The sequence below is a fragment of the Mixophyes fleayi genome, chromosome 2, assembly GCF_038048845.1.
Source record: "Mixophyes fleayi isolate aMixFle1 chromosome 2, aMixFle1.hap1, whole genome shotgun sequence".
NCBI lineage: Eukaryota > Metazoa > Chordata > Amphibia > Anura > Limnodynastidae > Mixophyes > Mixophyes fleayi.
This window is the reverse complement of record NC_134403.1, coordinates 213,431,188-213,454,290: the sequence shown is the minus strand read 5'-3', so window position 1 is coordinate 213,454,290 and position 23,103 is coordinate 213,431,188. Positions and strand designations below refer to the sequence as shown.

General features: G+C 37.6%; 1 protein-coding gene across 1 annotated transcript in view; it reads right to left on the bottom strand.

Moving 5' to 3' along the window:
- Positions 1 to 23,103, bottom strand: part of GRIK3 (glutamate ionotropic receptor kainate type subunit 3) — a 496,181-nt gene that overhangs the window by 90,076 nt on the left and 383,002 nt on the right. The window contains exon 11 of the mRNA XM_075195435.1: positions 7,029 to 7,252. Within this exon, the coding sequence (XP_075051536.1) occupies positions 7,029 to 7,252 (224 nt within the window). The remainder of the gene's footprint in view (positions 1 to 7,028; positions 7,253 to 23,103) is intronic.

Genomic DNA, 23,103 nt, shown 5'->3' with positions numbered 1-23,103 from the left:
GACTTTGCCTTGCAAGCAGTACGACAGCAAAATGGAAATCATAATAGATAAATATATACACATTTCAGCAATTGGATGTGCATTCCATGGCCTAAAACTGCTTGAAATTAGACACTCTACAAAAATCTATAAAAGAGCAAAATAAATGATCAAACATATAAAAGTCAAATCATACTGTAGCTGTACTCTTGAGAAGGAAGCCAAAAAATGCAAAGAATAATATAGCAACACTCAAGACTTGTAGTAAAACTAGATGAGGTGCAGTGGTGATCTTATTTGACGCTTTTCTAAAAAAAAAAAGCTCTTTAAGAAACAGCAATAATTTAGGATCTTAAGGTACTTAGACATAGAAGGAACACAGTACTTGATGTGTATATCTTCTGGGTTTAGCTGCATAACTCCCTCAAGAGTCTAAAGCCAATTTCGTCAGCAATCACTGCATCTGAATGACACAGTACACCACTGTCAGACATTTCTTATATGCCCCAGATACAATCAGCTATTGTTGAGAATCTAAGTGCATCTCTGCTTACCATTGCAGAAGGAGGAATAGTTAGTTTATTACCAGAAGGGAAGAACTTTGTTGCCAGACAAGTCCTGCTGCTGTAAATCTCCTGGATCCAAGATTTACTGATTTTAAAATAAAATAAGCAAAACAGTTAGGACTGGATGCTAGAAAGGTAATTTAAAGGTGTTTAAGCTTATCTCTCTTGCAACATGGGGCAGGATGCAGTCTCCGACACATTAGCCAGGTTCAGATTCCTCCATCTTCTGTATTATGTGAAAGACACTGGTCTATGTTCGGCAATATCTACACTAAATTATGAAATAGGCTAATGTGTGAAAGTGTAGACAGGCTTGTCTTAATCTAAGCAATTCTTCAGTTTTCAGTTCATAAATAATCAGAAGAAGCTGTAATTGCTGATAGTGGTAGCTCGAAAATGATATGGATGAGACAAGTTATATGATGTGCCACTGATTTTACTCAAGAAATAATTGTCCATACTTTTTCCTATTTACATAGTAACTGATTTACCATTAATATATTGGTATCTCGAGTCACTTCAAGCTTCATTTATAGCAAAAATTAAAAACAGTTAAGTGGAAAACATTTGTAAAAGTGCAATTAATAAGTACACTTTTAAGTTTAATAACTATACCATATATTATAATATTATGCATACAATACGTATGTTCTTAAAGTAAAGGTTCTAAGAGAAATGGAGAATTGCGTGTATTATATTAGAATTTTTCACAAAATCCCTCCCCTACCCCCAAAAAAAGTGGAAAATATTTTATTGCTATAAAGTTTCTGGAGATTTTACATCACTGCCCAAGACAAAACGAGTTAAGCTACATTATTAATTGTACATGTAAACTGCATCATTACACTCCAATTATTCCACCACAAGCAGGAACCAAAACACCTCAAAATAGGCTTCATTTTTGAAGCACAAAATAACTACCACCTAGCGTAAAAAACGATTCGGTGGTGCTGTTCACCATGGATTCTAGATTTTCATCAAAGCGCATTGGTGTGTACACTATGAAGGCAACATTTGTGGAGAAACAGGCATTTGCACTGGCCTATAAAATGAGTTGGAAAGACTGAGGGCGTTTCTAACTAAATATTATTATTTAAGGCATCAATGAGGCTAAATCGAGAAGTTTTTTAACACAAAAATGATAAAGTATAAACAAAGTGGTAGGCAGTTGGAATTTTTCGTGGTATTTATAATGAGGCACAGTGTGCCTCTTAAGATTTTTCAACCTTCCCACAAACTAGGTGCAATTTTAGTTTGCAGGCATTTCCAGACAGTGGAGATTATGAGTTCACTTTGCTATACACTAGGTCAGCGGTTCCCAAAGTGTGCGCAGCGGCCCTCAGGGGTGCCGCGGCGCTGTTACAGGGGTGTTGTTACCAGGAAAAAAAATAAATACTTACCAATGCTCGCTCCTCACTGAATGTTGGGCGTGACGTCATCACGCCCGACATATTCAGTGAGAAGCGGAAGGAGAGAGGAGGATGCTGGGTCCTGGAACCAGCAAAAAAACAACAATGTCTTAAAATGGACCGCCAGGGCAAGCTAACTCCTACCACATTAGTACCATGTAAGATTAAAAAAGTACACAAACCACAGAGCAATCCAAAATATCCAAAATTCCCCATGCTTTTATTAGTATGTAAACAGGCACACTGTCAGGACCAGTTTAAGGGCCACATGGGCCTGGGACTGAAAATTTTTAAGAACCTATTATAAGAAGTGCCGTCCGACCGGAGGTGTGGCCAGTGTTGTGTGGGTGTGGCACGTTGTGTGTGGGCGTGGTCAGCACCATGGAGGGCAAAGCTTGCACATCCCTCTAACCACCTACATCTCCCTTCCATCTTTCTTTATATAAAGAGTGCACCACTAACTGGTTCACACAACATGCATGTGTAGTAAAGAGTGGAAATACATCCCAGCTGTCCCTCATGCCGGGACTAGCTCTTGGCTGAACGGAATAGTCCCCTAAAATCAGGAATATCCTGATGAAATTGTGACAGTTAAGAGGTAAATGTTATTTTAGTGACCATTGAAGACAAAAATACAAACAATGGTTGATTACTAAATAAAAAAAAATAAAACTTGCATCTATTTATAAATATACAGTATGTATAAAAATACACTGCCTATGGTATGTATATTGATTCTAATATACTGTATAGCCTCCAATCAGGTGAAAAAACAAACAAGAATTAACAAAAAAAATAGCGATCTCTCCTGGCTGGCCTGGGACTATTTTTGTGGAGAGGCCTTGGGCTGCAGCCCCATCAGGTCACTTGTTACTCCGGCCCTGCACACTATACCTTGTTTCACTTCATATGCATGTGATGTCTGCACACTTTTTACTTATTGTACTGAGCTGCATAACAAGTCAGCACATTATAAATACTATATAATAACATAGTAACAACTATCAGGGATGGACTGAACTTGTTATCTCCTAAACTAAAACAAATCACATCCAAGATGTAATTAAAGCAGTGTGGCTTAAGGCAAGCTGGATTTAGAACCATGTTGAAGCAACATGAGTAAAACTAATTATCTTTTCTATAGCATTGGGCTATTGTGACACATCTTCTCTTGCAGGTTTTCCATTAAAATCCTTTTGTTTTTTGCCATTAACGTCTTATTTTCACATTCACATTATTTATTGAAATTAGCTTTTTATGCTGTACTTAGGGCTGCCATGGAATTTCTAAGCTTCCTTTCACATGGTTGTCTGGTGCTTTATCTCAAAATACTTTTGGTTCTTCAAATGCTGTATATCCACAAGAACCAAACAAGGACTGGACAGTAAACAACAGTTAGGTAAATATGAATATGTTTGAAAGTGTTAAAGATGTGTGCAACTTAGGAATCAATAAACTAATATGCAACACTCATTATCATTATCAACTGATTATTTATAGAGTGGACATAGTTATCTCAGTTAAGGCAATGGATAACAGATGCTAGTTGAACCTAGGTAAGTTTTCAAGTGTAAAATATGTCCGTACTGTGCAAGCGCACAAAAAAATGCTTATACACATGTGTCCATATGGAGTTTCAGAGACCTCTTACACTCCTTCTGCTTAGATTCTCAAGACGGGGTATGGAAGGGATGGGCAAGTCAAGCACAGTGCCGGCGATCATCAGCACAGACCTTTGATACAATGTAGTTAATTTATATGAACTAACCAGAATGAACTACATTGTGTACATTAATTCTACAATAAAACATCAGTCAAATTGATGACGATGATGATGATAATTGTCATCTCAATAGCATTACAATACACTTAGAGCATATAATGTGCTTTAATCATTTGGACCCATTTCACTAACTATACTGAGTCGCACATATCGTAATATACATATACACGTTTTTTGGGATACAAGTGCATTTAAACTCAGCAGCGGGTCCACAGATTGATATTTTAAAATTTTTATTTGCTATGCTATTTTGTCAACAAGTATTTACCCAATAGAAAATATGAATGACGGCATAACAATAACTGTCAGTTTACTTTTCTACTACATGAAACCATTGAATGAGAAGAACCCAAAACCTGACAAACAAGCTCTAGTTGATGTAAATAAAGTTATGCTAAAGACCTAAATTTGCACTGGGTGATCCTATTACCTTTGGGTTGGACAGAATAAAGACTATTTTGGGCAGGTGCAGGCACCGCCCCAAGTCTCTATTACTTGGTGGCTGGCCCATTCTCTGGGACCGGCCACCTTTCATATTGGCCGCGGATCCTTCTGATCTACTCCCCCCCCTCCTCTCTTCGCTCCCTGCCTTATGTGTGGACTATCATGCGACTATGTGTTACATGGGATGCGCAGCAGGTGACAGATGCTGTCCCATGTGTGAAGAACAGCAAGACCACACAAAGCGCACGGATGAAACAACGTAAGTGGGGGGAGGGTATGTTAATATAATGTGTGTGTGTGAAGGGAGGAAGCATATTAATATAATGTGTGTGTCTAATGGGAGGGGGAGTATGTTAATATAATCTGTGTGTGTGAGAGAGAAGAGAGTTTGTTAATATAATGTGGGAGGGAAGGATGGTCTCTTAATATAGGAACAGGTAGGAGAGAGCAGGACAGTCTGCTAACTATCGTGAATCTTGTGGGGCAGTCTCGCTTAGTCAGGATTTGGTCCAGCTGCAAGGACAGTTGGAAGGTATGTCGAGCTTAATACTGTACTACTGTGAAGACAGAGCTGTGTGCACCTAACAATAGTGCACATGATATTGCCTGTGTATGTGCCTAAAATGATGACATCTTAGGGGCCCCTCTGTCTAAAGTGCTGCGGGCCCTCCAGAGCCTTAATCCAGCTCTGGGCCAGGGTCTCAGATTGACACCTAGCACTCTGCTCCTCCTCCCAGTACTACCTCTAATATTATTTGTTTTAGGTTAACCCTAAAACAAATAAATACTCTATTAGTATATAGGGCAAAGCAAATACAAGCCCTTTTGCTGGCAAAACTTCAGGTTTTTAAAGCAAATGTCCTTTTTGCATCTTGATAAATCCCATTATAATCAGCCATGTATGTAATAAAACAATGTGCTGAATTTGTATCTGTGTCCTGTGTAATTCTGAACTTGCAGAAAGCAATTCCTGACTTTGCATTCAGCAGTCTTTTGTTTCCTGCTACCTGGCTTTATAGCTTATAGTCTACTGGTTCCTGATAAATAGCTTTGCATAGTATAGCTCTATACAATATCCTCAGATATGACTGGGGTTATTATCACTGCTCACTCTGCAGGGCATTTGCCGTAAAGCTTGTGTTATTTTTCTGCCTCACAGTGCTAGGGGACGTGAGTTCAATTTCCGACCATGGCCTGTATGGGGTTTGTATGTTCTCCTTGTGATGTGTGAATTTTCTCCCACACTCCAAAAACATACTAGTAGGTTAATTAGCTGCTATTAAAATTAACCTTAGTCTCTCTCATTCTGTGTGTATAGAGTAGCTCTGAACAAGAGAAGCTGGCAGGACAGAGCACAGTGTGACGAAAATGCAAGAAAATGTCTCTGTCTTTGCCTTATTAGCTTACTTGTGACTTAATTAATTCCCCTATGTTAAATTGTATTCATTTAGGTGATCAGCCTTCTATAAACCAATCTGGCTCCATTTCAATCCATCTTAAATGTGGCTGCCAGGATGATTTTTCTTGCTGATTGTTTTACTAATGCTGCCAGTCATTGCACTGGCTGTTTCTTCCTGGATACAATTTAGAATTTGGTTCTCATTTACAAAGCCCTACACAGTGCTGCACCCCCTCATTTCTCTTTATCTCTACTTACAACCTGCCGGTGGGTTTAGTAACAATGGAAGAGGCTTTACACATACCACTATACCCCACATACTACACAATGTCCTCTTGTTGTGTCTCACTATCTCATACTTGCCAACTCTCCCGGAATGTCCGGGAGACTCCCCCATTTTGCAAGAGTCTCCCGGACTCCCGGGTGAGAGTGGCAATCTCCTGAACTCTGCCCAGTTCACTAGGAAGTGCCCCACTTCCTAGTGAATTGGACAGAATTAGGTGCCAAACGCTGCGATTCCCGCTGTCAAATTATGCGTTTGCGGCATGACGTCACAGGGGGCGCGATTTTGGGCGCCCCGTCCCCCTCACGCCCACCTCCACTGGCAGGCACTATCTACACTAAAACCACACATATACCACTAAACTTGCACAAAACATTGACTAAGTCACGCACTAATATCGCTACATAGACACATATTGCGCTACATCTCTCCTCCGCTTTGCTTCATCTTCATGCTGCCCTCCTCCTCATACAATATATTGTATTACAGGAAGTGTAGACTATTGTCTTTGTAGGAATAAAGGGTGTTAATTACAATAGACATAAACTGTTTAGCTCAGTGCATCTATTTTTCTGTATGAATCTTATTGCCCACCCTTTCAGTAATGCAACTTTCCAAAATGACTGTAGTTAACTGCTCATTTGAATATTATATTGTGATTAAACAACTCAAGGACCTGCATGTCTTGCACTTTCGTGTACTTTGAGCCAAGCATGACTCCCACTGGAGTTTACACATTTGGTAAGCAGTCTTTAAAATCCAGTCTACTGGTCTACAGAAAAAGTTCAATTTCCTGATGTAAATGAAGGATGCAACTTTATGTTTAGTGAGCTATTTTCTTCCTCATTTATATGTGTAATTCACAAAGTCACTACTCTGTTTTTGCACATCTGTGCTGGATTAGACACACACAATATGCCTACCAGGTTATGCCAAATCCATCCATTTTCTAAGTAAAAAGCTGCCATGTTTTGTCACACAGCAAAAAATTAAATCCCTCCATCACACATACTTTAGACCATCATAACTAACCCTGCTGTGTGCTGGACATTTTAATTGCTCCAATAAACATGTAAGAATTAGGTTTTCACAGAAAAGGATGCATGTTGCACTTTTGGCAAAAATGTTTTACTGGCAATGACAATTAACTCACACAGTGTATTACCTTGCTATGACAAAAAGAACACAGCTCACACCCAGGTAGGCAAGAAGGATGTACATCCAGATGTCAGGAGATAGAGGGTTCAAGAAGGAGAATACGCTGGGACTGGTACCATTGGCTTTCCGGTACAGGATGCTAATTCCAAGGGTCATGAATGGTTTAGAGAAATCAATTACTTTCTCTCGGATGTGGGTGATGGTGAGCGGAGCCACTGCCAGGTCAGCTTTCTGAAAGAGTGTAAGCAGGAAGAAATATATTAAACACAGATAATATAGAACGTGCCTTTTTTAGTAATCGGCAAGCAGGACATGTAATGTACACATCAATGGCAGTTGACTATATGATATGTTGCAACATAATAAAAATATAAGCAATATGCTACTTTTAAATTGCAGAAAATTAATGTTCGCACCATCACAGTCATCTGCTTACTTGGCCTGTAATGATACCATACTATCATAGACACAATAATACCAAAAATATTAATCCAGAAACAAAATTAGCATTAAACGTATTATTGCATAAGGATATAGCCAGAAATCCATCTGCCTGAGGCCCCTCGCAAGGACCCCATAAGCTTAACTTGATATAAATATTATATATATATAAATATTATATATATATATATATATATATATATACACACACACACACACATGTGCATACATACATACATACATATACGCACACACAGTCTCTTTGTCCTTTACCTATGCCTTCTTATATTTCAACACAAGTTTAGTAACTGAATGCATTGTTTGAAACATACAGTGAAAAGTAATGCAAAATCACAGTAGTACAAGTAAGTCAAATCAGTTGAGAGCATTGATATTGAAATCCATTTGTGATCATTCTGCTTGGTTTTGTTTCACTTGCAATAATACACTACATGGATATCTCACTGCAGAGGCAGCAATACAACCCATAATCTGCAACATCATTGACCATCATGCTGGTTCTGATACATCACAATCACACAATGGAATGTATGTAGGACAACAACAGAGAAGCAAAAGAGAGTTTGGAATATATTTACTGGTAGTGTCAAATGTAGGCGACGCACCTTGTAAAAAGTATTAAGTGGAATGTGTTAAATTGAGATTTTGGAAAGAGTGCCCTTACCATGTGAATATGAGCTATGTGCCCTTGAACACTAAAGTATTTATTTTCTCTCTCTTGCCTTCTCAAACATAGAGGAATACATTAATATGACAGCAAAACAGTTGTAAAAGGGTCTCACCGTCACAGCGGGACCACAATGCACAGTTGCTATCTGAACTTCTCCACAATGCCAATGAACCATATTGTGCTCTTACCAGGTTGTATATACGAGGCTCTGTCTCTTGATTTGTGAACACTTTCAATTATTTGTGGTTATGATATTTCAGATATTTCATTGTCAAGTTACTCACACTGGTCTAGAAACAGTCTCACTGAATTTGAAGAGAGTGACACCAGTTTACAGCAAAGTGGCAGCTCTTGTTGAAAATTCAATCACATCTGTGTTTTAAAAATTAGGTTGCAACCACAGATGAGTGATGTTTTGGCAAAATATGCCATTTGAAAACAGTTGGAACAATGATGGTCAGTTTATTCTGCTGTGAGCTATGTTAGAGGTAGGACTCAGAACACTTAAGGATCAATTCTGCCAATGCATATGCTCAGTTAGAGGCATCTCAAGTGTATATACTTATGCCCCACAATAGCATAGTCATGTATTTTGAATTACGGAACTTATACACAATATAATAATCTAATGGAGGGTCATATCAACAAAAGAGAATAATGTCTAGACAGTTATTAAGAAATGCAATATTTATATTTTCAATATATAATGTAAATAAAAACAAACACAAATTCCAAATAAAAATTAAATTAAATGAAATAAAAACATCCATTGCTTTTCCTTTTATGCGAAGACAGCTGCAATTTGATATATTAAAGCTGCAATGCTAATGATTTATGTACTATCAACTGGCAGGGTAAATCCACGTCTTGCCAATCATAAACAGCAAGAAAATACAATTGACCATCATCATCATCGAGTATTGTTGCACCAGCCTCCAGCACCTCCTAATATGCATTCTTCTGAGATTTCCATGTATAATTTTGCACAAGCCCTTACTTTACTCAGCCTAATGCCTACCCCTATTCTGCCTCACAAGGTGTAAGGAGATGCAAGTTTACAATACATAAAAAACTGTATACTGACTTATGCATACGCATTTTTGATGTACATACTCAGTACGGACATGCCTTTGTTACGCGACAAAACCCCTTTAAATGAGCTCTGAGTTTTTAAACCAAGGACTGGTTTGCAGCTTTTCTAATAATATGTAGCTAGGTCGAAATCACGAAACTACAGTGACAGCACAATGCTTTATAACACAGCAGAGCTATATATAAGAGACCATTATTATACGGAGGGGACAGATGTGGGAGGAAGGACAGATACATTAAAACAGTTTAGATCTGAATATGGAGGAAGTTGAGCTATTAATTAAATGTACTGATGGGTTTTAAATTAGAACGATGTGATGTTTATCTGGCATTTTGACTTTGCTGCCTTCGCCAAACAAAATAAGTAATTACCCTGGCAACAGCTATATTTTTCTGGATGCAATATCACAATGAAATATAGCACGCCGTTACAATGAGATGCATGAAAACACATTAATTGTTATGTGACCTAAATATGGGACACTCTGCTTTCATTACATTTAAAATCCTTAACGGGAACATTTGTTTTACTGCTTGTTTTAAGTTTTTATGTCTTCTCAGTTAAAAGCTATTTTCTCTTTCTTTTTTTTTTTTTTGCGTTACAGATTTGTTTGGCATTAGTGTGCTGCCTTAGGACAATTAAGTTAACACGGAGGAGGGTTTGAATTGATTTAATTTCATTGAGTAGACCTGCTGCTTGAACGGAATTCAAAGATGTTTGTGATAGAAACAGCAATATATGAAATGGTGGAAAAGTTTACCTGGTAAACTAAACATATTTTGGAGTGGGGGAAGAAACCAGAGCACCTGAAGGAACCCCACATAAACACGGGGAGAACATACAAACTCCACACAGACAAAGCCATGGTTGGGAATCAAACTCATGACCCGAGTGCTGTGAGGCAGAAGTGCTAACCACTAAGCCACCATGCTGTCCACACATAATGCCGGCATTGCTATTTATTCTAAAAAGGATGAAGAAATATGTTGGTAGAACATTCATGTAAGTAATGTAAAAATAATATTTGCTATATTTTTTTAACACAGCAAAAGTCTTTTCTCTCTACTTGTTTATTATTTCAATTATTTTCAGTACACTCCCCTGAAAATGATTTTCCATTTCATTTGTCGTAAGAATTGCAACTGTATTTTTTATTTTTGTGTTTGTCACCCCATCGTGGCTGTCTCCCTGTTAAATTTCATATGCAGTACAAAAATCCAGAGAGATTGCAATTGCCCAGTCTTCAGTGATTGTAGGAAACCATACAACATGCAGTATACTGTATGGTCTACTTATATGAAACTGACACATGAATGGACAGTTTAAGACTATGGGGGGCTATTTAATTCCATTGTTTAAAGGTACAACTCTGTGCTAAAACCATAGCAACCACAACTGGGATATGTAGTTCAACAACAGCGTGCAAGCCGCAGGTTCCAATCTGCTATATATTATGTCTATGTTTCTCAGTATACACAATGCACTTTTCTGCTACCTATTATCTCTCTTGCAGCTACCATTCCCAGTACAATCAATGGTCACTGATCAGATGTACAATACTGTCACCATTAGGCATTTAAGAACTATACATCCCTCTGCTCTACCTCCATTGACACACTGCTGTGTGACTATACAGCTCTCACTCCCTGTAATCAGTAAGTGCTTTTCTGCTACACAGTTAATCCACCACTTAGACTCTCCACCAATTGATGTGGCAGTTGGGAACTGGCTGCAGGTCATCAGTCTCTCATGTTATTTGGGTCTAGATATAGGAGGCGCGATACAGGAGATGCACAACTTGGCAGAACCTTGAGGGCTGAGATCTCGATGTCACTGGAGGTGGTGGTGTCTCCTTGGAATCTTGGTGCCTTAATAGGAGTTCCACTGGGCTGGAGGACCTGAAACAAGACTGCATGTAAATTCTGGCCCAGCCATGAGAGTGTTTGGGAGCTCCATAAGCACTGGCAATGTTACTTCTAAAAAAGGTAATAATGGTCAGATAAAGAGCTATTTGGTCTCTTGTGGCATCTATGTTGAACTGGGTAGAGTTCACAGAAGGATGTTATGTATAACTCTTCTACAACTACAGTGAGGAGCAGACAGCGGTGGGGCAGTGGAGGTGAAAAGTGACAGCATGGTAAAATAGTAATTCATACCTCCCCATTTATCCTGATTTCAGTGGTACAGTCCTGAATCACAGGTCTTACTGAGGCTTCATTAAACAATGCTGTGGTTGGCCAGATTGTGTAAAGTTGGGGCAGAGTTTGTGTAGATCAGGAGAGTGGCTTGTTTTTTTTCCTAATTTTGTCTGCAAAAATTGGGATGCATGGTAATTACATGCTTGTAACAACTGATCAGTAATTCAGCAATCACATACAGATTTTTTTCGGTGAGAGAGATGAGCAGAACACAGACACATTAGAAATTCTTTTTAAACTAGAAAGGAAACCGCACCAGGTAACCCATACCATTCCTTGGGGTGTATATATTAGTCTAGCTACATAGCATTCACTACACCACCTGAGGCTAGGTGCACCCGATCATTGATTAACTCAGAACATATTTGGTGAAAGAAAAAAGAAATGATCTAATGGGGCACTCTAATGGGCAAGAAAATATTTTTATTATTTATTTAAGGTATTGATAATAATTAAACATTAGAAATTCTGCCTGGACCTTAGATCCAAAATTAGTTAAAATCTAATGGTAACTCAAGGCAATCTAAAATAAGGTGTATCCATTCAATACTTTTTTTAGTTTTAAAAAAGTAGATGTATGAAAAAGAAGAATGTATGTGTTCTGTGTGAGATCAGGTGTATTGTAAGTATGTTACTAACAGAACACAAATTAACCCAAATTCTGCAAGGTGATATATAGATAGAATTGCTACTGACTTGCATTACCCAGCTAAAACTGGACAGAGTGCAAATAATAATGGCTCTATATATATATATATATATATATATATATATATATATATATATTTATATATATATATAGGAATGATCCTTTCATGCCTTATATCCATGTTCACCAGTTGTCAAAAAAGCAAATAATAGTTAATTTGCTAAAATCACTGACTGTATAACAGTGACACTGACTGACTTCCTTGTGTCCTTGGAAAATGTACCACCAAGGCCACAAGATTACATTATATGCAAATAGAATGTGTCTTAAATATCCTGTGAATTGTTGCATAAAATTATATGCACTATAAAAAATAGTAAATAATTAAAAAAAATCTTTATCATCATTTACAAGAAAACAGTTCCATACTTCACATGATTGCAGCGTAGAAATTTTGTATACCATATGCATATTCAATAATTAAGTATGCATATGGTACAATATGCACTTCAGGTTTCAGCATTTTGTCACAGAAATAGTGTTCTGGAACTGGAGAGTGTACAGATAACAATAAAGGGTACATTAATAAAGGATACGGAAGATCCTAGATTAGAGGGAAGAATGTCTGAGCTAGGTTTATTAAGAGAAGGTTAAGGAGGGATATCACCACTGTGTATATCTATCTATCTATCTATATTTGTAAAAATCTGTGGAAATCTGATCAACTCCCAAAATAACTGTTATTTACAGACACAGTGGATACATTTAGGAAATGATTGGACATTTCCAACAAGAAAGAACATACAGTGATAATAATAACACAATATATTAGTATACTGATACAGGTAATTGTCTGATTGCCAGCATGATGAAAAGAAATGTTTCCCCTGTTATGGCAAATTGTACTATGCTTTGCATTAGTTTGTGCCTTTGTCTGGTTCAACTAGGGTTTTTGATGACAAAATGCTAAACTTGATGGACATTTGTATTTGTATTTTTCAACTCAATCTACGGTGTAACTATGTAGTTATGAACATAAGTTATCCAGTAAGCTAAACAAAATACTCAATACAATGCTGATTTAGTGTATTTTAAAGAAATATACAGTACATTGCACGTCATTGCTTTGTCTGAACTCAAAATATATATGTCTACTAACCAATCTATCTGTATACAGAAAATGGTAGCCTTATCTGTTACTAATTCTTACTTTTAATAATGTTTCTCTTAATCTAATAAACAGTAATAACAACTAGTTTACCTTTTCTTGGCCTGTAAGATAGGGCTATACCTTTAAATGTTATACGGTATTCATCTCACATATCTACCTTTCTGCTCTTCTCCTCTGCTACTCTGTCTCATTCATATTGATTTCTGCACAATTGCACAGATAAAGCAACGCCTCCCGTATCAGCAGAAGCAGTTGGCCGATGCCGTGTGCCCAGAAAGGGCATATAAATGACATATTTAGACTACACCTGTCATGTTGAAAGAATCTCAGACACTCCCCTTCAGTACAGCTGAATGAAAATGGAGTGAAAGGGGTTTGGAATAGAGAAGACATTTTATGCACAAAATAAATCAAGTCTGAAGCTATGTCAGGCTGAAGTACTGCATACAATTCTGCGTACATGGCATTTATCTTTTGCTCACAATCATCCAACTGTGAAAACCTTGTATCTTGACTAACACAATGAGAATAATAAATCATTAAATCATAACCATTATTATGTTGTTACTATATGAGTACTTTTTGACTTTTATAACATATTAGCAAAGTTTGGTTTTTATTCAACAAAATTCCTGTTACATATGAAACCCCTGTGCCACAGGTACTGCAGCACACATGAAATGGATAGAGGTGGTAAATCTGATGGTTAGGGTAATCTCAGCTCTTGCTCAGTTTATGAAATGCAGTGCCTCTATCTGAGCTGTTTCTTTCTTTGGGGTTGCAGATCTTGGCAATATCTACCAGGAGTTGACTACACAAATAACTATAATCTGTTGACAAAATAACTAATCTATGCTATTTACAAATAATTCTACTCTATTGACTCTACAAATAACTTGTGATAACCCACTTACCAGGAAACTACATGGCATGTCTACTAGAAGACCATGTAACTTAAAGGTCTATAACCTGATAGTTTGTGTGTAAAGCTTAAAGTTAATCTCTGAAAAGGTTATATTGGTTGTTATCAATGTAACCATGAAAGAGAAAGACACACAGTATAATGACAATAATAAAAAATATGTGCAGTAGAAGATTAACTAAACAATGTCATTCAACATTGGCTTGGATAGAGATAGGTCTATGATAACAATGTATGATGATCATACTTAATGAAGAGACATTTGTGCCACTGGTGAATTAGTTGGTTCACAATGGTAATACTTTGGTTAAGCAGCAGCAATCGTCTAGCTTCACAAAATATGGCTGTGTTACAGTACCATGTCAAAAATCACACTCTATACATAGGTTACAGGCTCGCTGTGATACTCTTAAATAAACATCTGGGTGCATACCCTGAAATGGATAATCTCTGAGTTTTAAAAGATGGGTATACAATTATGGTGAGATAAGATAATTACAATCAAGAGTAATAATACTTCTCTTGTTATTGAAGACAATAAAAGTAGAACTGTCAATTAGAAGAAAACAATTATAATGGGAGTTGTAGTTTCAATGTTAACAAATATGAAGAAGAGGATAATGATGTGGGTTGAATTTACAGTATATGTAGTACTTGGTAAGACAAAAATGTTAAAGATACTGTCTCTTGAATAATAACAATAAGTACAATAGTGCAAAATGATGAGGGGATGAGTACTCCCAGCAGCGTGGGACAGTTCAAGGCCAAGCCTTTGAATAAAATTGGCAGCAGTACTGGAAGTAGCAGGAACCTGAAACAATGAAAATTGAACAGGACACACTTCAAACAACTGAAACAGTTCTGGACTACCTCTGATTGAGTACATCAAGTGTAACTTTCTTTGTGAGACTTGATGCTCTCTACAAGAGATTAGTAGCTCTTAACTTCTATAGTCTGTCTGTCCTGTGGTTGCCCTCCCTCTATGTTTGTGTCTTGCTCTGCAATACTTGTTCCAACACACATCACAGAGACTTCTCTTCTCATTAGCAGGCTCAATGGATGTGGCTGCATTGTTCTTTATCTGACATCAGGTCTGTTTGGTATGACAATGGTCCCAGCCTTTCCCAAGCCTACCACTCCTATGGCCTTACTGCTGTGTTTCTCCTTCATTCTCTTTGGTGCCTAGCTCTCTTTGTTTGTCGGACTGTCCTCACGCCTTGTACATGGCACCTAAGGCACCATTGGACGTCCACCCACTACTGGTGTTTCCTTCCCCTCTCCCCCATCTCTCAACTCCCAAGACTCAGATCTCTTAGACATGTAAATGCAGGGCCCATTGGTTACATATAAAAAAACACAAAGACGCAAGCACAACTTTAAAGTACTCCACCAAAAAAAAAAAAATTAGGTGGAAGTTCACAAAGTTGAAAAAACTAAGCCCTACTTGCTTTAGACATTCCGTACATTACATTTGTTGGGGTCTTTGATTGCTGTAAAGGTCCCACACTGCTCTCCTCTATCCTCTGTCATTTCACTGCATGAATGGGAAGGTCATGCTAAAGGTTCATCAACATCCATGTGGCTTGTTTTATTGCAAACCAGTCAGTTAGAGAAAAGAGAAAAATGTTGTTAGATTTTGCAGCTAGAGACGCTTGAACAAGCTGCAAATTTGATTCTCAAAGCTGATTGTTAAATGATTTTAAACATTCACCACTATTTCGGGAATTTTGAAACCATTAAAAAAATTGATAAAGTCGAATAAATGAAACAATGTTCCAGCTGGTTCAACCATGATTGAGCCTGTTTGACAGTGTTTGAGAAAGTTTGAAAACATTAGCTTTTTTACATTTGTGCAAACATGATCAAGTTAAATTTGAAATACTTTAGCATTTTTATTGAGAATGGCAAACCTCGCATTTCCAGAACATGTACAATGTTAATCCTGTGAAAAAATTATTTTAATATATGTAGAATATTACGATTAGTTATGCAGAATAAGGCATGAGTCATGTCTTATTCTGCATAACTAATGCCACATGACCACATTTTAAATTGGCCATTTAACAAAAAAGACGAGAAAAATAAACCTTATAGACCTGTACCATCCTTAGTAATATTGCATTAATGGTTTTGCTATTTCCCTAACCAAATATTTTGATGGGTCATTTTAATAGTTGTGTAGTCAGTACACGTTTTCTATTTCTACCCGAAAACATTTCTAGGGTCAAATTATGCATGATAATTAGCATCACATCTACACTGTAATATAATTAATCCTAACATAACTAAGTGCCTTAATCCTAACATCCCGTATTTTGTAAATGGGATGACTATTCCTGGTCTGGGGTGTGTTTGGGGTAGGAAAAGTGAATTCCATGCAGAAGGCCAAATTTAGCTGGAGAAACATGCAAGATTATTAAGTGTGTAATGAAGTGGTAATTCTGCAGAACAGTTTTGAAAATTCTGCTAACGTATAGGCTGTACTGTTCTCCAAATCAGAATTACTGAAGGTGAGAACTGGAGGAATCTCATTTCTGTGTCCTTGACAATGAATGTCAAACACAGAGCAAATTAGGCAACTTGCACAGTTTCTGCCTGTATTGTTCATGTGAATATTTATGAAATTGGTGAAGTTGGTAAAGGTGATCTCCAATTAGAGGTTCTGCTGACAGCATATTTCCAGTGCTCTAACTGGCCGAACTGATGGTTGCATTAGTCATGTTATGACATTAGAAAACCAGCCAGTCAATTACAGGACTGTGTCATTTTGTTAAGCTTTACCATCCCTGACTTGAATAATGTGTCGAGCAATATGAATAGATAAAAAGCTATTAACAAAACTGCGTTGTCCCACAGTTCAGAAACAGTTACTGTGTCACTTGTTAGAGAGGCCACACTGTAACAAGTGTCAGGGTCACTGCACAGTAAAATCAATCAAAAGTTAGAACACTGTTTATTTACTATAAGGTGATTTTGTTGACATTTTTGTCTTTGTGGATTATTGATTCAGTTTGTGTTACATTATGCAACATGTTTAAATAAAGTGATGTAATGTGTAGGAAGAGCCTGTTTAGTAAAAAACATGCTCAAAAATAACTTTTGAAAGAGATCAAATCTCTCCATTCCATTTATTAATTCTCTTTTATTTGTATGCTAAAAATGAGATTAGAACATGTTTTTGAAATACATAAAGACAGACAGATCAGTCGCATCAAGTTGTCTATAACTAGTCTATCAAATATTATCATTACAACTCTTAAAAAAATGCTGCAATTATACATTTCTTCTGGAAGTTTGGATAACATAGCAAATATTCATGACTCATAGAAATAGTATAATATGAAGCACAAGATATAACCATTTCAGCAGCAGACTTTTGGGTTGATGTGCTCGCTCAGGATTTTTAGTGTCAGTTTTGCCAGGAATATTTTTTAAAATTTACCTTTTTTTTTAGGACAGATAGGGCTTTTTTTAGGTGTCATAGCTCAGTAAATATCTCTTTCACTTGTGAGCAAAACATGAAAAAAAAACACTTCTCCCTCTTTAGTGGTTCAATATGCCTCAACAGCTGTGTCTACAATTCTGCTAAAGTACTTGGGTTTGTAAAGGTAAGTTGGCATTGTTGTCCGAGAACAGGCGTTTGCACCTGCCATGTAAAGAGTTGGGTGGGTAAGCGCATTACTTGTATAGAGATTACTTATTGAGGCAATTGGTTTTGCGAGCAGTGTAAGAGCAAGATTTTATTAGCCTATGATCACAAAAATCACATAATGGAGAGAGTGCATTTTTAAGCGACTTCCTTGCTGTGCAGAGGGATTAAATGACAAGATTTGTGAAGGTTATGAAGTTTGAGAGAGGGACTAAATAATGGCGGGAGAGGTTCAGAGCATTGTACCATGCTATATGTAGGGGCAAGTCTATGTAATACAGTGGGCATATCTTCACTACACTAGTTATTATCTAACACAAATATCAGTGTTGCCAAATACATCTTGTTTGGCACAATACAAAATGCTGAGTATCTATGACACATTGTTGGGTACTCTCAATGTATTTCTTCCTTGTATTATAGAATAAAAATAAAAAATAATGAATACATTTCAAAGAGTGAAATCTTGACTTAACATACTAAATTTGCATTGCATAACCTTCTATGGAAATAAAACAATGCTTGCAGGAGACAATGAAAAATGGAAATATATTTTGTATGTTGTACATAAAAGGCAAGGTGCACTGTTATGTACCAGAAAGATACCCTGAACATCCCCAATAAGATACCATAGATGTGAGCACCAAGTTGCCCTGGATGTGCCTAGAAAGTTTTCATGAATATACCCAATAAGATGCACTGGATATGTCCAACAAGATGCACTGGATGTGCATTGGAAGATGTCATGGATAAATCCAATAAGATGCACTGAATATGCCCCACAAATTGTAATAGCTGCATCTAGGAAGATGCTTTGGATGTGCCTAGAAATATGTCAATGATGTATCCAACAAGATGTCATATACGAGTATGTGCTCACAAGATGTCATGGATGTGCACAGCAAGATGACCTGTATGCCTTACATATCCATAGTATATTTCATCCAGTTCCCTTCAATTTCCCCACAATAAAGGTACAGGAATGTGTAAAATAAAAAAAAGGTCTCAGGGAAATTTACCTTGGACATTTGTGTGCTCATAGAAGGCAAATGTCGTGCTGCTGGACATGCAGACATCACTCTGGCCTATGTGGTCCACTATTTCCCCCCCCCCTCATATATTACTATCTTTCCAAATTAAAATGTGCAGTTATGCAATGCATACATTCAAATACGATTTGTTGGTAGGCTAAAAAATAATTCAGCATTGTCATAACAGGTTTAAATTTATGTGGATCCATTCCATTTTTCCTTTTTTCCTCTATTGAGTTCAAGTCTAAAATGTGATGTATTTGCCTTTTAGCTCGTACTCTGGAGTATTTAGTGCATTGTAACATCAAATGGATCTTATATCTCATCCTCTAGTATTCCCTATTAAGACTGGACCTCTTTTAAAGCAAAGAGCAAATTCAAATTTGCAAATTTGCTCCTGGAGAAGCCTCATAGTGATGTAAGGGCTGAAAAATACAATTATTTTGGCATGCAGGGAAAATACTGCCTGCTTTGCATTTAGCATATATATACAGTATTGGTCAGCTTTATTTTTACACTCATTGTGAAGCTATCACCATAATGGGAATAGGGAGAGGCTATGAGTATCCTCATGAAAAAGTCCATATGGACGAAATGCGTTGGGTTCATTGTCTACTATTGGCATCATACAGGCAAACTAATACTGGATGTCACTCACTGGACTGTGAGTGCCATTTCTCCTGTGTTCAGGAACCGTGGCCGTCCGCCATCCTGAGGGTCTGCGCATGTGCAGCCCTTATTAAACCTTCAGTACCTGTTGCTTTTAATTGATTGGATGATCAGGCAACCCTCCCTATTTAAACCACCTGTGATCATTACCTGGTTGCCTGATCTTGGAGTCTCATTCCTCATGAGCCTCTGAAGGTGTTCCTGTGTTTCCTCGTGTATTCAGCTCCTGCTGATTCCTGTTTACTTCGATTGTGGTTTCCTGACCACTTCAACTCTCCTGTGTTCATCGTGTCTGCTCTCCGCTGCCTCCGTTACTACTGCAGGATTACAGACGTCTCTACTCTCCTGTGTTCAGCGTGTCTCCCCTCCGCTGCCTTCGCTACTACTACTGGATTCCAGACCGCCTCTACTCTCCCGTGTTCAGCGTGTCTTTCCTCCGTTGCTTCCGCTACTACTGCCGGATACCAGACAGCCTCAACCGTGTTCATCATGTTTCCAGTTTTACTTACTACTGCTTCCTGAGTATTGGTCCGTTGATACTGGTTACCTGCCGTGCGCTGCACCAACCTGATTACCGCTTCCATCCTCCAGTGGTCTCTCCTCCTGCCAGCATTCAGCCGTTCAGGTATCCCTGCACGTCTTCCTGACAGCCTGCTCTCCTGAACCGCGGTATGCATACTTTCCATTGACTTTGCTTTTGTATTGCATATCCGTCTGGACTGTGTTGTGTTCATCTCCGGAGTCTACTATCCACTGAAGCTATTGTTACTATTGACTTTGTTTCCTATTACCTGGATCGCTATAGTGACTTTGTATACTTCAAGCAGCACTTGTCAGTTATTATTGTATTGTGGATATCATCGTAGGATCAAGTTCTGTGTGCCTCGTGTATCCTCTGCATTACATTCATCTCCTCGTGCCCCTCCTCACATATATATAGCAGTGGTACAACATGCTGATGCAGACCACTGACTCCTGTTTCCCTGTGACATCAGTTTCAAGTATCCTCTCACATAAGCAGTGGTACAACTTGCTATACGCAGACCACTGACTTCCCCGTTACCTACTTGCACCTGGAATCCATTCCTTCACTATAGACAGTGGTACAACTTGCTATACGCAGACCGCTGACTTTCACTACCTCCTCGCTACTCCTGGACATTCCTCCTCACTATAGCAGTGGTACAACTTGCTGTACGCAGACCACTGACTCTCCTCACGTTTACTTGTCCATCTGGTTCCTCGTGTACATACATCTACTCATTACCAGTTGCTGCTAGTCATAGACTTTCCTTGAGCATTCTCTCACCATCTGCTGATTCTCCTGTTCCGTTGTCACCCTGCTACCAGAAAACCATAGTACCAGCTATATTACTCTGGTAAGTACATCATCTGGTGATATCCTGGGCAAAGACTCCTAGTGCCCGTGACACTGGACAATGAATATATTACTACTTCATTAGAATTTACCAAGACTTGTGGCTAGATTTACAAAAGGGCGGTTTAGTGAAACCGCTAGTTTTTGGCAATTTTTCAGGCAGTTTTAAAACTGCTGGAATTACTAAAGCCCAAACCACCATTAAAACACCCAGAATTGAGATTTTTTAAAACCATCACTTTACAAATCGCCATCCTGATTTTAACAATGATGAACATACAAACCACCGGATTTACTAAGGTGGAGTTTGCAAACCGATTGCAAAACCACCAAATGGCCAAAATATAAGAGGTAGATGTGAGTGGTGAGATTGCTTGACTGTTTGACCTATCTTGCCATTCAGAACATAAGAAGAACACCATTGACATTTAAATTATTGGGTCAATCATTAACTATTGATTAAGGGGCAAAATGAATGTAATAATAATTTGTTTTTCCTTTATTTTATGGGGACACTAATTATTGTATTATATTATGGGAGAAATGTGAATATATAATTATATTAATTGTGCAATTTTTTATGTTGCACAATTTGGCATTAAATAATGATTGAATAATATTAATTCAATAATTTTGTCCCGTTAATATTCTGAAATTTTAAATTTGCCCCACAAGTTAATTTTAAAACAAATTTGCCTCTTAAATAATAAATACTGATTACCCCAATAATAATGTCAATGGTGCTTGCTCTTATGTTTTGAATGACAAAATAGCTCAAACAGCATGCTAGAACTATCAAGCCATTCAGAAGCAGATATTAAAACGGTCTGGTCCTGTCGTTTGGATGACAGTTTTGATGGCGGTTTTAACCAAACTACCGGCGGTTTGCACAAAACTGCGACAGTTTAGCTGTTTTAAATCCACCACACATCGCCAGCCATTTACATCGCAGCCTCAAACCATAATAGATTATATGCAGTGGTTTGGACCACTAAACCGCTGGCGATGTGTGTTGGTTTAAAACCTCCACCTAACTCAGTTCTTAGTAAATCTAGTCCTTAGTGTCTTTTGCCATACTGTGCAACTCCAGAACGTTTAGCATACCGGTATGTACATTGTGGACTAAGGTACTATTTTCACCTCATCACACTACTGGCCCATAGATTTAGGAGTTTGATTCATCTATAAGATTAGTGGGATTGGATAGGGTCTCCACAATAACAATTTTGTTATTGATAGACTTATTTACTTATGATTCTGGCTACTGGGAGATTTACTGTGCTTAAGGAAGAGTTATTCCTTTTGCTTTTTTCTTTTCAGTTTTAACCGATTGATATATTTGCTCATTTTATTGCCATATGTCTTATCTGTTTAATAAATATATGTGATTGTAGACACTTATTTTATGCTATTGAAGCAGTGACTAAATATATTTTGGCTTATTATAAGTATCAAGATAATCAGTGTCAGGACAGAGTGCATGACCTGGCAAGTACTGTCTGATGTTCTCTTATATACTTGGAGTAGGTATTTACAGATTTCAAAAAATATCTCTCTCTTGCTTTAGGCATTATTTAAATTAGCTGTTGAATGTTACCGTGACACTAATCTCATGTGATCATTAGAAGACAGGGCACTGAAAGCTGGTAATTTCATTATGTCACAGAAAGATTCTGAGGAGTACAGTGAGCATGCTCCTGCCAGCACAAGGGATGTTTATCGCATCAACACTTATGAATATTTATAAAATACAAAAAAAAGGAATTCTTATAGTGCTTACAGCCGTATCAATAAACCTATGGGAAGCCACCTCAACCTCCAAAATACCAAATTGCACACACTAGTGGAATAAATATATGAAAAATGTTATATCATATGTTAAATAAAAGTAAGTGTCAAACTACTTTCGACATGACCAATCATATATAAGATCAAGTCTAGTAACATATCTCCAACCTCAGTATAGCTAAAGTTCTAACATCATCATCATCAGATTTTTATATAGCGCCACTAATTCTGCAGCTCTGTACAGAGAACTCCCTCACATCAGTCCCTGCCCCTTTGGAGCTTACAGTCTAACTTCTCTAACATACACACATGCAGACAGAGAGATAGAGACAAGGGTCAATTTTGATAGCAGCGAATTAACCTACTTACATTTTATTTACCCTCTGAAGAAATCTATACATA